The 17,154-nt window shown below is 46.2% G+C and overlaps 1 protein-coding gene across 3 annotated transcripts in view; it reads right to left on the bottom strand.

Annotated features, from left to right (window-relative positions):
• The window catches only part of RUBCNL (rubicon like autophagy enhancer), a 31,330-nt gene that overhangs the window by 12,392 nt on the left and 1,784 nt on the right, over positions 1-17,154 (bottom strand). For all 3 annotated transcript variants that reach the window (XM_033843680.2, XM_033843679.2, XM_033843678.2), the window contains exons 2-9: positions 16,213-16,844; positions 12,710-12,792; positions 12,041-12,251; positions 8,004-8,105; positions 7,487-7,547; positions 6,547-6,676; positions 4,470-4,615; positions 2,945-3,009 (exon numbers count right to left, since the gene is read on the bottom strand). In XM_033843680.2, coding sequence (XP_033699571.1) covers positions 2,945-3,009; positions 4,470-4,615; positions 6,547-6,676; positions 7,487-7,547; positions 8,004-8,105; positions 12,041-12,251; positions 12,710-12,792; positions 16,213-16,750 — 1,336 coding nt within the window. In that variant the 5' untranslated portion in view covers positions 16,751-16,844. The remainder of the gene's footprint in view (positions 1-2,944; positions 3,010-4,469; positions 4,616-6,546; positions 6,677-7,486; positions 7,548-8,003; positions 8,106-12,040; positions 12,252-12,709; positions 12,793-16,212; positions 16,845-17,154) is intronic.

Genomic DNA, 17,154 nt, shown 5'->3' with positions numbered 1-17,154 from the left:
TACTATCAATACAGAACGAATTACGTCCATCTCTTTTGGTTTCCTCAGTCCTTGAATTAAAACAGAACAAAACAGAGCACGCTAAACCAGCGGTTCTCGACCAGGAGTGATTTTCCCCCTAAGGGACATATGGAAATGTCTAGAGACAATTTTGGTTGTCACCACTGGGGAGCTGCTAGAGGCATCTAGGGATGCTGCCCAACTTCCTACAACTCACGGGGTAGTCTCCCCCATGCCCCTCACAACAACGCACAGCATAGCCTCTCCCACCCCATCCCCCACACATAACAAAGTCAGCAGCACTGAGGTTGAGAAACTCTGCTCTAAGCCACAGTTGTCCTCATCTCAGGAAAAGTCAGGGTCATAGAAAAAAAAATAAGAGGGAAAAGCTCTAGAACAGCGCTGTCCAACAGAGCTTTCTGTGAGGACAGAAACGTTCTTGATCTGTGCTGTCCTGATACAGTCACTACTGGCCAGAGGCGGCTGCTAGGCACTTGAAATGTGACCCGTGTGCTTGAGGAACTGGATTTTTAATTTTAATTAATTTTAATTTTCAGTAGCCACAGGGGCTAGTGGCTACCATACTGGACAGTTCAGTTCTAGAATAAAGCTGACTAAAGAGAAATAATGACGAAATGCAATGTATGAAACTTGGTGGACAAATTAGCTATAAACATCATCTTGAGGACCACGAATGAATCTGGACTAGTATTAGACAATATTAGAGAATCGTTATTAATTTTCTTTGGTGGGATAACTGTTCGTCATCCTTATTTTTAGGACCTGCTAAAGGGTAAAATACCATCCTTTCTGCTGCTTACGTTTCAAATGATTCAGTTTGTGTGAGATTGGAGGAGAGTAAGAAGACACGACAACCAAATTGAGTGTGGAATTCTGGATTGGACCCCGGAATGGATAGCGGTCATTAGTGAAACCCAAATAAACACTGTAGGTTAGTTACTAGGATTGTATCAATGCTAATGTATCAGTTTTAATAATTATACTATGATTATTATAAGGTGAAGGGTGGGTGAAGGGTATATGGGTTGTGCCTGTACTATTTTTGCAACTCCTCTGTAAGTCTAAAAATATCTCAAAATGAAAAGTTAAAATTATCCTAAGAACTATAGGAAGTTCACGGGAAAAGTCCAAAATGATTTCCACGGTTGCTAACGCTCCTGCCGTCTGTGCTCTGCCTACCTCTGCGGCATGTTGTCTGATCTTGTTCCTACTCTCCAGTCATATAGGACTTCTTTGCAGTAGCCTTGGGCCCTTTACATATGGTGACCCCCCCCCCCAACCCGTACATACACACACACACACACTCTCTCTCCCCCTCCCCCTCCCTCTCCTTTGGGGACAATCACTTCCTTATGAAACCTTTCACTCCCAGCCCCCCCGAGCCCAGATTAAGTTCCCTGGCTGTAAATCCCACAGCACACTTGCCTTTCTCTTTTGTCGCAGGCATCGCCCTGTTATTTACTTGGCTGATGACTTCCTGTCAGCAAGCTTCATGAGGGAAGGACCATGCTGTTATCAGTGGTGCAGGCCTACGTCCCCACATGTGAACAAACTCTGGGAAGTACTTTAAAAGTTGGTGGAATCATAGGCACGCATTCACACTTTCTGAGTCATGCATTCAATATTTACTGAGGCACCAGGATACAGTGGTTAACCAAGGAGACATGGTCCCCACTAGACTAGCAGGGAAGAGGGTCATTCAGAGAAAATTAGTTACGACTGTGATGCATGGCAGGCGTTACCATTCAGCATGGCAGAAGGAAGTTCGGATAGATTTCTGCTTTCTATTTTTATTTCTTGAGGTGGAGATGCTCAAAGTCTTTTTCCTTCCAAGATTGCCTATCAAAGGAACCCTTTCCCACAAAGCTCCTTCCCCAGCCTTCTCAGGTTAGACCTATGGATGCGTTCACAGCAAAACAAGTGATTCCCAGTCTCAAGAGAGCAACTCGCCTTTCTGACGGGGTGAGACCTAATTTTCTAGGCCCTGGGGCCACTCCCTGAAACCCTCTTAGAGGAGTCTGGCTAGCTCCTGCATAAGTCATTCAGTCATTCAACAAACATCTTCTGAGTCCCAACTGTGTGCCAGGTACGCTTGTAGGAGCAATAGATAAAGCAATGGATAAAACAGACCACATATCTGTCCTCATGGAACTAGAGTCTTCTGACGGAGACAGACAATAATAAGAAAAATCAGTAAAATAGGAAAGAATATTTTAGGGAGATAAGTGGTTGAATAAAAATTAGAAAGGAAGGGGAATACAAAGTGTGTATGTGTGTGTTTGTGGCCAGGAGGGTGGTGAGGTGGACAGTTTCGATAGGGTAGCCAGGGAAGATCTGTGAATGAAGATGGGACGGAAGGAAGAGAACCAGTCAGGGGGACGCTGTAGGGAGGGCATTCCAGGGAGAGGGAAGCACAAATGCAAATCCCTGAGTCAGGAGAGAGCCTGCCGCCTTCAAGGACCGACAGGGAGGCCCTGTGGCTGGAGCTCAATGCCCGACGGGGAGAAAGCTAGGAGATAAGAGTCGGAGACGTAATGGGCAGTCACAGAGCCTTGTAGGTCACGGTGGCCTCTTCACGAAAGAGAGGGCAGCATCATGAAGCGCCTATAACTTCTCATCAAAGGCATCTCTGACAAAAACAATGCACCGCCCAACTCTGATGTATAGAGGGATAAACAGGAAATATAAGAATTGGTTATTTGGGGGTGCTTTTTAACTTACAGTATTTAAAAATGCAAGGGTATGGATATGAAATTATGTAAATTTCATTCACATGCTTATGAATCAAACCATTGTTGAACAGAAGATTTGTTGCTGTGTAATTATTGCTTGTATGCATTTGAGAGAAAAATATACCCATACTTATGTTTTAAGAAAACAATGTTATCACCTAATAAGCAGGCAACCCATTATCCATACTTACTAGGTTCTATCGGAGTTCCACAGCCAGCACAGAAAAAATTTTGGGCTGCTACCATGAGATCCCTCCTGAGGGCAGAAAATGATAAGAGTTACATTTCAGAAAAGGCCAAGGGGGCATTTTTCACTGATTGGAAGAGAAATTGACATCATCGTACTTTTCTTGGCTTAATTTTATCATTTTTCATTTGGGAAAGAAATAGAATTATTCAGTAGAGTTTTCTAGTTGAAATCTCTCGGTCTTTTAAAAGCCTCTGCTACCACCAAAGCAGAAGTCGGTATCACGAGTAACTATTCCACCGAGGGGTCCTTAGAGACGTCTCACTGGACATACACAGGATTCTCTCTCCACGGAGAACTAGAGGCACGTAATATACAGGAGAAAGTTCAGGGGTACGAGACACCAAGAGATGATGCACTCGGGCAGTTTACAGATGGACCCAAAGACATTTAGATGAATAAGAGGTAATGTAAGACGATGCTATCAAACATTTTTGGTGAAAGATAGTCTACTGAAGTGTTTGCTATTGAACTGTGAGCGTCACAGTTCCACATGGGATTTGGAAATATGGAGAAAGTTGTAAATTTTTAATACAGATTAGGGTCAGCAAAAGTGGCCATGGTAAAAATACGTGGAACCCTACTCATGTGCGTTTGAGAGGACCCAGGGAGATCCCAGAGGAAAGACATCCCACACCAAGGGAAATGACCCCTCAACAAGGCTTGGAGAGGGGGCTCTTCTGCCCAAGCAGCCCCAGAGAACTTCCTGGCATTCTCTTGAAAGAAAAAAATAAAGTCAGTCTATAAGGCACCTCCACAGGGAAGGCAATGACCCTTACCAGTCCCTTCATAACACTGCAGTTTGTACACTGTATTAAATACCAACCAAGAGGAATGAAAAAAACTGTACTTCGTTACAATGTCCCTTTGTCTACAATGTCATCTAGTCTCACAATAAACACTACTTTAAATTATTATATATATTTATATACAATGTATTTATTTCCTTTTTTTGCACCATCTTAGTTTTTTTGTCTTTTAGGATTTCGTTACTTCATAGAGAACAAAGATATTTTTATTTGCATTCTGTTATGTTTCTTAACTAGAGGTGCGCTTTTCAAGATTAAATTTTCCTTTAAAAAAAGTAATTCATTGATTTTTACTTCACATTGCACTGGAAAATAGTGGGCTAGTCTTAAAATTACTGTATGTAATTTTTAAAGCTCACTATTAGCCACTTAATATGAGCCTATTTACTTTTCAATTGTTATGTAATGTTCATAATTAAGGACACATAGTTAAATTCTCAAGTTGTCAAAACTTACAGAACCCAAAAGCCCATGATAAACAGGGTGCCAAGAAAGCTAGCTCAGAAAAATATGCCCAACTTTACTCTTCCTAAAACAAATTTTTCTTTGTCCCTTGGTATATTATTTTTTGCCTTTACCTATTTTCAGAACGAGTCAGGCGGGACCCATCACAACTTGCTTTAACTGGACTGGAGGGTCCAAGCAGCAACCCAGACTTACTTGAGTGGTGGATGAACATTAAATATGATTTGAAACCTAGGGGGCGCCCAGTCTCCAGTCCCTCTGATCCTCGACTTCAATTTAATTTCCTGTACTACATCCGTGCTGGATTCAAAGTCTTTCTGGACACATTCTTCATTTACAACCTGCATAAATAACCCAGAAGAGGATTTAGGAGCAACAGGCATATTTCAGGAACTGAAATAAAAGAACATTCAGGGCTTCCCTGGTGGCGCGGTGGTTGAGAGTCCGCCTGCCGATGCAGGGGACACGGGTTCGAGCCCTGGTCTGGGAAGATCCCGCATGCCGTGGAGCGGCTGGGCCCGTGAGCCATGGCCGCTGGGCCTGCACGTCTGGAGCCTGTGCTCCACAACGGGAGAGGCCACAACAGTGAGAGGCCCGCGTACCGCAAAAAAAAAAAAAAAAAAAAAAAAAAAGAACATTCAAATGTGTTCGCAACATTAAAATTTACCTTGAGAAATGAAAACTGCTTTCATCTGAACTAAAGGACCTGGGCAGAGCCCTCCCTGTACTTAAAACCCTCTGCAGGAGAATTGCTTAAGACATCACGCAGCTGAGATCACTTTGCTTGGTATTTTCAGTTAGTTCTTTTGTTTCCAGACTTCAGATTGCTGTAAGTAGGTCAGTGTGACCTGGAATGCTTTCCTGCACAGCAGAACCTTACCCTGCTTAGTCAATAGGCTGACAAACGGTGCGGATCAGAATCCCCTGTTGTAGTCAGACTTTTCCAGAAGCAGCTCTCTGCAGACACTTGCCGGCTTATACAGGTGCAGAGGCACCTCTCCCAACCATTATACTTTCCTCTTAGCATCTAAAATCCAAACTCCTGAACTTAGCATCTATGCCCTCCATAGTTTGGTCACTTTTGAGCTTAATTTCCAAGGAAGATTAAGATTAACTGTCCCCCAAACACACCCAGCTACACACAAACACACGTTTTCCAACCACACCGAATCACTCTGCTCAAGAAACACACCATGTGGACTTCCCTGGTGGAGCAGCAGTTAAGAATCCACCTGCCAATGTGGGGAACACAGGTTCAATGCCTGGTCCGGGAAGGTCCCACATGCCGCTGAGCAACTAAGCCCGTGCACCACAACTACTGAGCCTGCACTCTAGAGCCCGCGAGTCACAACTACTGAGCCCACGTGTCACAACTACTGAAGCCCGCGCGCCTAGAGCCTGTGCTCCGCAACAAGAGAAGCCACCGCAATGAGAAGCCCACGCATCGCAACAAAGAGCAGCCCCCGCTCACTGCAACCAGAGAAAAGCCCGCCAGAAGAAACAAAGACCCAATGCAGCCAAAGATAACTAAATTAATTAATTTTTAAAAATATTAAGAAAAAAAAGAAACACACCATGCAGACTTCCCTGGCGGTCCAGTGGTTAAGACTCTGAGCTTCCACTGCAGGGGGCGCAGGTTTGATCCCTGGCTGGGGAACTAAGATCTCGCATGCCCTGTGGTGTGGCCAAAAAAATAAAAAGGGAAACACACCCCGCACCTCCCTGTCACTTTTGCTCCAGCTGCCCTTTGCCAAGAGTGCCCTTCACGTGCCCCTACCTGCTACAGTTCTGCCTGGCCTGACGCTTACCTTGAATTCAGAGATCGCCTATCAGCCTTCCCAAGTTCCCCTGATGAAATGGAACACTGCCTTCCCTGCACTTCCAGAGTGCTTTTCTCCCACCCCGACTTTAGCCTCTGCCACAGAGTCCTCTGCCACGGTGGGTGGCCTGCTCGGTGGGCAGTGTGGAAGGCAACCAGCCTGGGCTTTCAAACGAGGCAGCCTGGGGCTCGACTCCCGCCGCTCTACCACTGACCAGCCCCACTGAGGGTCTGGAAGTAACACTTTAAAATAACAGTAGCATCTACCTAATAGGAGACTTGTGAGGATTAAAACATGAATTGCTGAGCACAGACCCTGGTGCATCACAAGCGCTCAATAAACATCAGATCCATCAGCACCCAGCAACAAAGACAGAAACATCTGATGTGAACAGCAGGCAAAATGAGAATTTAGGAACCTTTGATTCAAGGTCAACTTCTGTTGATACTTACTATGGAGCCAGCTGCGTTCAGGGAGCCTGCCAGCTGATAATTAACTTCTGACATCCAGCACTTCCTGAAGAGGTGGTATAACTCTTTGGCTATTAGCTCAGCCGAATTGAAGTTTGGCTCATAAACGACACTAAAATGGAAGAGATGCAAAAATGGAACACTATATTCACGACCGTATATTTTACGGTCTTGTGCTTCAGGTTTTCAACTCTCCTTCCTTCTCCAAAAACCAGAGGAGGTGTCATACAACAGACCGTGCATCTTACCGTGACCACCGACGGTTATCTTACTTGACTCAATGCCTCCACGCTCAACAGGGCAGCTTGTGTTTTTTGAGGGTACCAAGGGGAGGGATGGTGAAAAGAGCACCAGATGTAGAGTCAGAAGACCTGAGCGCAAGCCCTACCTCTGCTCTTTAACAGCACGGCGTCCTGAGGCACATCTCGTCCGAACCTCAGTTTCTGCATCCATAAAATGGGGTTTAAGAAAACCCGCCCATCCCACCCATGAGGATTAATGAGAATGTGTACAAGAGTCTTTGAAAGGGGCTTCCCTGGTGGCGCAGTGGTTGAGAGTCCGCCTGCCGATGCAGGGGACACGAGTTCATGCCCCGGTCCGGGAGGATCCCACATGCCGCGGAGCGGCTGGGCCCGTGAGCCATGGCTGCTGAGCCTGCGCGTCCAGAGCCTGTGCTCCGCAACGGGAGAGGCCGCAGCAGTGAGAGGCCCGTGTACCGCAAAAAAAAAAAAAAAAAAAAACACTTAAAAAAAAAGTCTTTGAAACACTCTAAAAACACTGTAGGAACTTTAGTAGTGATGGCTTCATTTCTAAGCAGTAATCCTTGTTATTGGAACTGGCTGAATTGGGCCCAAGATGTCAGAGGCCTGGGGTCTACAGAGCCTCAGAGGTGATGGCCCGGGGGTCTGCGTGCAGATGATACCTCTTAGAGGAGCTGCAGGAACATCCACAGGTCTCTGTGGTATTGCTGAAATCTCCAAGTTCTGTGGGAAAATCAAAGAAAGGGTGGTGAGGTCTTTTAATCTGTTTCACCTCATCGCAGTCAAGTTTATGAGAACACAGCAAGAGCTGCCTGCATCTGAGAAGGGACCGATTATTCAGCATCTCCATACTTCACATTCTTTTGTGTTTCTGCTATGAGACCACAGCTAATGACCAAAGATGGGATTTCAAAATATGCCCATCTGAAATTTCATCAAAATATAACTGAGGCGCCAAACAGATATCGGACCATAACGAGCACCTGCTTTTGCATTCAAATCTACAAATGAGATGAGAGATTAATATCGAGACATCTTATTTTTTATATCAGGGACATTGTCTGATCTTGGGAGGAGCTTCTCTGAATGCCACGTAAGGTGGTACTGTGTGTGAAGAGTGCCAGTATGTATGTGGGGAGGAGGGTACCTAGTCACAGATCATGAGTTTCCGAATCTTACCTACGATAACGAATTCATCCAAGTCACATTTGCAGTCATCCTTCATCACATCACAGTAAGTAGGTGTTTCAACCACTGGGCTGACCTGTAACACAGCACAACCTAGAAGAAGAAAGGAAGGAGATTTCATCAACAAGAAGAAAAAGGACTGCCCAACCTGCAACACCCAGCTAAATCGAAATTGGGGAATGAAAGGGCTAGTTGATTTTTTTTTTAATTTTAACATTCAGCTGTAAGAATTAAAAAGTACAGGGAGCTCTTTTTGTGTTGTTCTTATATTTACATGATTAAGTGAAACAGACTGCTGAGTCTATTGGGGTCCCTAGGAGTATTCTGCCTACTTTTATGTAAGTTTGAAAATGTCCATAATACAGTGTTTCACAAAATGAAAGAGGGGGAAAAACACTTTTTTTTTCACAGTGAGGCAAATAGTATAGGTGACAAACATTGTACTGGGTTGAACATGTCCCCCAAAATCATGTCTACCCAGAACCTGTGAATGTGACCTGATTTGGAAATAGGGTCATTGCATTGTAATCAAGTTAAGCTGAGGTCGTACTGGATCAGGGCAAGCCCTAGATCCAATACGACTGGTGTCATAAAAAGAGGGAGATGTGGACACAGACACAGATATTCGGAGAAAGAACATCCTGTGAAGATGGAGGCAGAGACTGGAGGGATGTGTCCTCACACCAAGGAACATCAAGGATCCCCAGCAACTGACAGAAGCCAGGAGACAGGCGTGGCCCAGAGCCTCTGGAAGGAACCAACCTTTCCAACAACTTCATGGCTGACCTCTGGCCTCCACGACTGTGAGAGGCTAAATTTCTGTTGTCTTACATCACCCAGTTTGTCATATTTGGCTACAGGAGTCCCAGGAAACGAATACAAACACGTTTATGCTTTTCTATCCCTAATACCAGTTTGGGGGATTATCCCAAGAATGTCATTAAACAGAGGGGAAAAAGTGGAAGAGGAAGGTTTTGATCACCAAGGAGCTATCTGCAGTCCTTTTAAAGTGTTAAAATATTGAAAGCTACCTAAATGCCAAAGAATTGGGAAATGGTTTTGCAAATCATGCTATTACCTCAAGAAACACCCTCACTGAACAATGTGATCATTGAAAAACCGTTCTAGCTGGGAGACAATCAACTTCTCAGCTTGCTTTCCTCATGGGTTAAATGGGGACAATTTCACCCACCTCTGTGTTTCTCACACTCTTTCGATCATGGTCAGCAGTAACATACAATTTACATAGCAACCTAGTACAGGCACAAAAATAGACTTAACTGATAAAGTTCCAGGAAGCATCGCTCCCCCTATGTGAGGTGCATGCTGATACTGTCTAGTTTTTCGTTTTTTGTTTTTAATACTCTCTTTATCAACCTGCAATTTGTTAAACGCCTGCCTTACCTCATGGAGTAACCTCTATGACCATAAATGTCACAAGAGTGATAAAAGATAAATATTTTTATCTGTGTGGTAGAAATATTTTTAAATTTCATTTCACATATTCATATTTTTAAAAAATTTCAGCTAAGGGCTTCCCTGGTGGCGCAGTGGTTGAGAGTCCGCCTGCCGATGCAGGGGACACGGGTTCGTGCCCCGGTCGGGGAAGATCCCACATGCCGCGGAGCGGCTGGGCCCGTGAGCCATGGCCGCTGAGCCTGCGCGTCCGGAGCCTGTGCTCCGCAACGGGAGGGGCCACAACAGTGAGAGGCTCGCGTACCGGAAAAACAAAAACAAAAAAAACAAAAACAAAATTTCAGCTAAGCATGAGCTTCCAGTCAACCATTCAACAAATATTTATAAAATATTTCAGGCCAGGCACTATATTGAATGCAAATATAAATAAGACAAATTCTAATCTCTCAAAGAGCTTAAGACCTCATGAGGGGGCTGAGACACCAACACACTTAACCACAAGAAAGCAAGGTGTGTGTCGTGGGCCTTCAGAAGTTCAGAGGTCGGGGGAGCCATGCACATAGATAATCACAGAGCACCCTGGAGCACAGCTTGTGATTCATTTCCCATGAATGGTACCTCTGCCCTGTGACACAAATCAGGGAGCATGCCACAGAGCTCGTAGCGGGAGATTGCTTTTGAAGAATGGGAAGGAGGAAGGAACTAGTGTGCTGTTCCTGGGGAACCGGCAATCCAGGGGAGCCCAGGGAAGCAAAGGGAGGGAGGCAGGGGCTTATGAAAAATGTCTGCCAGCGAGTAGAACAGGCTAGTAAAACCGGAGCGCACGGTACAGCACAGGGAAGCAAATGGCGGGAGATGCCTGTTGGAGAGGCAGGGAGCAGGTGGCCATCAAAGGCTGAAACCCCAGGGTAAATTGTGGAACAAACTCAGCAGGCCATTTTAGAGGATTAGAAGCTGTGTTCTAGGAGAACAGATGTGTGTAGAATCAACGAGGGGAAAGAGGCTGAAAGTAAAGAGAGAAAATCAAAGACAGCAAACGTACACGGAGGACCTAGATGCAGCTGTTACAGAATGACTGGCCAGAGGCTGCTGTGATGGTCCAGGTGAAAGGTGGGACTGGGGCACAGGTGGCAGGATGTTGTATTACTGTTAAGTCAAGACTGATTTTTTTCCCTTGTAGAAACAGGACGGAGCATGGGCATGAGGAAGAAGAGGCACAGGTAGGGCCCCGTGTACAGGAATACGAATCCCTTCTTTTCTCCCCATGGGTGGCCGCAAGGGGGACCATGGTCCATATCACATTCCCCGGCTCCCCTGGCCACCGCTGGCTGACCAGTTGTGGACACCCCGTCAAAGCAGGCCCAGCCAGGTGCTGTTCCCTGGGAATGTGGACTTGGGGTCCTGAAAGGCTAGGTTGAGCCGTGAGACCCTGACTGAGCCATCAGGGGGACTGCCGAGCTGAAACCAGATGCTAGGGGGAGGGTAGAAGTCTAGCCGCAGGAAAAGGAGAAGGAAACAACTGCACGAAGAGAAGTAATGAGAAGCCACAAAACCCCAGAAAAGACAGATGCCAGAGCTGCCTCTCTACTGGTCAGTGCTGTACTGGCCACCACTGGGTCCGATGAGGATGCTTTGTAAACTTTTTATAAAAAAATCCCTGTAAATTTGAGCGAGGTAGTCTATTCGACATCTATTGATCGTGCACCTGCGTTGTGCTACACACGGAGCTGGTGCCTCCCTCGTCACTGGAAGGTTCCTGATTAAGATGCTAAGTAAAGGCAGTCCCAGCGAAAAGGAGGCTTTAGTTTTCATTTTTTTTTGAAAGGAGGGGGGTTGTAAGGGAGTGACAGATGACTAGCTTAGACAAGTTAAGTTAGTTACCTGCCCACCAGGTAAACGCGTTCCACAGCTCCCAGGCTTGTGAAGCAAGCCCTTAGAAGAGAGGTGAAAGGCTGGGAAGAAACTGGGGAGAGATCAAGGGAGAAGGAATAATGGAAAAGCATTGCAGTGGATGCAATCTCCCAGGAAGTAAATACAGAGAAAGAATCTAGGACTGAAGCAGGACTCAGACTTAGGAAATGGGAAGAAAATAGTTAAGTCCTAACTTCAGTTCTCAGCTTAGGTCCCCTCCTGTCCAGGAAGGCTCCCTGGATCCCAGAATAAAGAGAGATGCCCTGAGCCCGTGACTCGCCACGCTGGGCCCTTGGTTCTGTTAGCCCAGCGATCACGCATCCCTTTCTCAGCCTCTGCTCCGGCGTGACAGCTCCCTGGGGAAAGGAGCACATCCTGTTGCCTGCAGATTCCCAGCACCCAGTGCATCGTGGGCTCCTTGTTATGCGGATGAATGAAAGAGGTCTACGGGGGGGTGGGGGGGTGAGAAGGAAGCCTGTGTAAGAAGAGGGATGCTGAGTGACAAGACAGAGGAAGAGGGAAAGCAGGATGGCGCCCAAGAGAAAAGCACATCGATTTCATAACTGAATGGAGCACGGTGACCAATCCCAAGCCAAGCGGCAGAAATGGCGGGCATTGCACAGGTTACTCCAGAAGCTTCAGACAGAGGGGATGCACGTGGCAAATGCAGCAGGAAGCGTTCTCGTAGTTGCCCCACTTGCCTTCAGAGCCACTGTCGGACGAAGTGGAAGAGCCGGATTCCTGCTTTATGTGGCTATAAAACACCCCTTCCAAGTCTGCCGGCTCACGCCCGAGCGGCCCGCCGGCCTCTCCTGTACTCCGGGTCTCTGTGTGCTGTTGACTCAGAATGCTACACTTCGTATTCTCCATGACTGAGATAATCATATCTGCGATGTAAAAGTGGGCATTTTCCTGCAGGAGAAAAGATGATCAGTTAAAATTCTCACAAGCATAATCAACTTTTTTTTCTACTGAGGGGGTATTAGATTGACAAATCAAGAAGTTGTATTTAAGTGGAGTTAATGCATAGACATATAAATGTTTATTTAACTGCGTTATCATAGGTCATTACCTCAAGTACAGCCCATATCTTCCAGAGACAGAAGATTTAGCCCACTGCAACCAAAAGATGACCCAAGTTGAATTTCTTGTGATATGAAACCCTAGACTGGTGGTGCCTCAGTGGGAGACATCATTCATCAGTCATGGAAAACTTCCCAGCTGAGTGCACACACTACCACTCAAATGCTGAAATGAAACTTATTTGCCATGTCTCATCCAGTGAAGCTTCCAGACTGAAATCAGAACAGCACGTTCTAAGGGATTAACACTCTCGGTGGTTTTAGAAAGAAAAAAGAAGCTGTGTTCACCTTTTCTACATCCACAGGGAGCACGAATGCCTCTGGTGAGAAGGAATTTGAAGAAACGGTTCTCCCACCGACTTGAATAGCACCTGCCAATACAGCAAGTTATTAAAAATAGAGAAAAAGAAGTTCAAAGATGATCTAAGAACAATTCTAGGGAGTGGCTTTTAAATGCTGTTTTAAAAATCAGCACAGGGTCTTCCCTGGTGGTCCAGTGGTAAAGAATCTTCCTTGCAACGCAGGGGACGCAGGTTCGATCCCTGGTCGGGGAACTAAGATCCCACATGCCGCGGGGCAACTAAGCCTGGGCACCACAACTACTGAGCTCGCGCGCTTCAACGAGAGAGCCCACATGCCGCAAACTACGGGGCCCACACGCTCTGGAGTCTGTGCGCCATGCGCCACCACTAGAGAGAGAAAACCCACACGCCACGACTAGAGAGAAGCCCTCGCACTGCAACAAAGAGCCTGTGTACCACAAGGAAAGATCCTGCATGCCGCAACTAAGACCCGATGCAGCCAAATAAGTAAATAAATAAAACAAAAAATAAAATAAATAAATATAAAAAATAAAAATCAGCACACTTCTAGAATAAATTAGGACGACAGAAGAAGAAAGACCCTTCTGATGGTAGACCTTGCAGATGGCAAAGGGTCATCATTTCTGCAAGAAGCTTCTGGAGTAACTTGGGAGGAATCCTCAGAGAAGGATTCCCAGAGAGCCATGGGAATGGAGGAGACCAATGAGGAAAGAGGGTAGAAAGAGAAGAGGATCATGGAATCTACCTACAGGAGATGGAGGGTGAGAAGGAGCAGTCTAGAAGCAGGGCCTTAAGAATTGTGGGATCATTCCTCCAACTCACTGCATTTGACCTAAAACTTCCTGTTTACAGAAACAAAATCTATCTGAAAAAGGTCAGCACTGCTTCTCTAAAATGTTCTTCCTCCAGTCAAAAACAAGAAGAAGCTGCAGAGGATATATTCGGCTGACTCATCCATTCTGCGTCCTTATGAAGCCACTCCATTACTGGCAATGAACACCACCAAGACAAAAATGAGGCCTGTCGTGTGACATCTTATTGCAGCTTGTAAGGCAAAACATTTCTGTGAGAGCCATAAGCGCTGTTGTCCCAACCTGGTGAATCAGAACAAAATGCTACAGATGTTTTGAAGACTTTACAGCTCTCGGGGTGGCAAACAGAGAGACAAGCAGAATCCCTCCAAGCCCTCTGCCTCGTCTTCAAGAACTCCACTGTTGCATGGAAAACTCTGGACCTCTTAGCTTCAGAAGCCATCTGGGGTGGGCAACCTTTTTCTGAAAAGGACTAGGTAGTAAATATTGTAGGACCTGAGGGCCACAGAGCATTCGTTGCAATTACTACTCAGTTCTGCCACTGTCCTGAGAAAACAGCTACAGACAAAACAAACACAACTGTATTTGTAAAATCAGGAGTCTGGCGGGGTTTGGCTACAGGTCATAGTTTGGGGACCCTGAGGATAGAGGAAAAAGCACAGAGAAAAATCAGACAGTGGATTCCGGTTCCAGGCCCACCGCCATTCACCAGCTATGCCTCTGCAGTAAAATTTCCTCATCCCTGGAATTGGGATAATTATTATTATTGGGATACTTACCTTATTAGGAAACTGAAGGAGATAAGGAATGTGAAACCACTTTGTAAACGTGTAGATCCTATGCAGACAAAAGGAATTGTTTCTTACAGCCCCAGGAAATGCTGACAGGCTCAGGTGTCTTTCCCTCCCAAATAATCTAAAAAAGGAAAACCCTGCTGCTTTCATTTGAGAGGCAGCAGATCCAGGAAAATCCCAGGCCTTGTGGCAAATGCCTGCACTCCCCACATCAAAGAAAGAAAGAACCATCTCACTCGGGACTTCTTTTTCTTAAGCCCATGGAATGAATCCCCTTACCAAGTTTAAGAGATACTCTCAAAAGACAGAGTGGTTTTTAAAGGTACTTAGATGGCTGGGAATCACTGTTTTTGGACAAAGCGGCTGGGGTGCCTGTTTTCTTTCTTGGAGAAAGGATAACTTGAAATTGCAGAACCACTTCCTGTAGAGGAATACAAAAAATGATTTGGGGCAGGGGTACACTAGGCCCTACAGGTCATCTTCTGTCACTTTATAAGCTGTCGTGGTGGTGGCCTGCGGGAGAGAGGCCTTTCAATTTTCTCTGTTTTTCCCTCACTCTCCCCTGAGACAACCTAGCAGGAAACTAATTTCTCACTTTTCAACCAGTGGATTTACAAGTCACTCTTTTCCTGAGAGCTATCCGGCCAGGGGAGCGAAAAGAGAAAAAAGGCCTATGATCAGACTATGTCATTTTGCTCAAATTTGGTTCTTAACTCAAAGTTAGCCCACTGAACCACTGTCCAAAATCTGCTCTTCCTAAAGTATTAATAATACGTTAAAGATTGTCACCATCTTTGACTTTTCAAAAGTTTCAATAGAACAAATAAACCCCGTATTTTAGGAAAGGGGGAGGATTGGTTCCTGCTAGTGAGAAATAAATACACACACACACACATGCACACACACAAAGGCAGGCAGCTTTTAAAACTGTTTTGAAAGAAAAAACTTCATTGACTATTTGAACTAGGATTCCAACAGAAATACACGTTAATGCAAAGTGTGAATATAGGGCTTCCCTGGTGGTGCAGTGGTTGAGAGTCCGCCTGCCAATGCAGGGGACACGGGTTCGTGTCCTGGTCCGGGAGGATCCCACAAGCCGCAGAGCGGCTGGGCCCGTGAGCCATGGCCGCTGAGCCTGCGCGTCCGGAGCCTGTGCTCCGCAACAGGAGAGGCCACAGCAGTGAGAGGCCCGCGTACCACAAAAAAAAAAGTGTGAATATAGCATAATGAATATTTTAAAATAAACTAAGCATGCCACACATTTTAACAAGAATTGCTAATTTATTGACTCTTGAGTGGCGTTTGGAATGGATTGTCTCATTTTAGGAATTTCAGTATTTTAGGAATACGTGTATCACCTCATAGCCCTGGTTTTAACAGGAAAAGGTTTTCTCCAGTTTGGAGGAATTGTGGTTACTGTGTTTAAGTCTTACTTTTTTTCTAGCCACACCCTGTCCAGGTAAATCTAACAGGGGAGGCGAGTTCCTCTCCTACCTCAGCACTGGTGTGAACCGGAGCCCACTCTGTCTGGACCACCTTCCATCACCACACTGAATGCAGAGCACTTCTGGCGCTTTCCTGCAGGGCACATACCTGCTCCAAGATGGCAGGTGACACTGATTATCAACTAAGTTGAGCTAAGATGACATTTCCCTGCAGTCTAAGGAGAAGGGGTATCCTTGACTCCGCCCATCGTGACCCGTGGTGCTGGGCCAAAGACAGCATGAACTGAGCCCATGCCCTGGATCGTGGGCAAAGTGGAAACCCAGGAGCTTTTCCCTCGCGAGGAGCACCTGGCCTCAGCCCCGGGCAGAGCTGGTGTGAGAACAGACAGGAAGGAGGGCAGTCCCCCCCAGAGTTACCTGCATCAGTGGAAGCTGTCAGCTGGGAAGGCTTGAAAAAAGTATCGTCAGCCTCACGACACGGGGAGGCAGCCAAGTCGATCTTGGAGCTTGTGAACAGAGGCGTCCAAGGACAGCGTCCTGGGAGCACTGCCCGTTCTTCCTTTGAAGTAAGAGAGAAGCCACCGCCTTTTTCAGCTGAGCCCCGGGCAGAGGAGCTGCCCATGGAGTCCACAGTGCCCTTCGACAATGATGTCTCCACCACGGAGTCCCCAAGAGATAACGGTGAAGGGCCCAAGGGAGAGGCAGCGTCCCAGGCAACACGGCTCTCTCTGTTCCCCACTGCTGGCACCTGGGGGGGCGAGTCCTGCAGCTGTTGCTGCACACACTGGGGGTTAATCCAGGCAGCTCTGTGCCTCGTAAACCTGATGTCTGATGCGCAAGAGAGGTGGTCCGTGTCCAGGAGGCTGGGCGAACCATCAATGTCGCCAGGGTCATTGCTGATTCCTTCGCAGGGGTCCACAGGAGAGTCCTGCCGGCCCGCAGACTGTGACACCATCTTCGAGGCTCAGGACTGGTGTGAATTCCCTTGTGCTGTTGGATTAGGACCTTGAACTCACCACCTGGTCAGCTAGAGGGCTTGGGGAGCTTACCTGCAATGAGCAAGAATCATTCACGATAAACAAGGGCTCGATCATATTTTTAACTCCAAATTCTTTTAAGGAAGCAAAGAAACAAGAAATAAAGTCTCTACTTCGTCCTATACAACACAGTAAATTCCGCTTGGATTTAAAAGGAAAAAATTAATAAATGAATCAGCCATAAAACTAGAAGCAAACGTAAGGGATATGACATTGGGATAGGAAAGGGATTTCAAAGCATAAAAATATTATTTTTATACCAGGATAAAGTCGTGTAAGGATACTGCTGATAAAAAAACAGGTAAAAATGTAAAACACCCAT

The sequence above is a fragment of the Tursiops truncatus genome, chromosome 18, assembly GCF_011762595.2.
Source record: "Tursiops truncatus isolate mTurTru1 chromosome 18, mTurTru1.mat.Y, whole genome shotgun sequence".
NCBI classification, from domain to species: Eukaryota; Metazoa; Chordata; class Mammalia; order Artiodactyla; family Delphinidae; genus Tursiops; species Tursiops truncatus.
The sequence above is the reverse complement of the archived record's forward strand: the minus strand, read 5'-3'. Positions and strand labels throughout refer to the sequence as shown.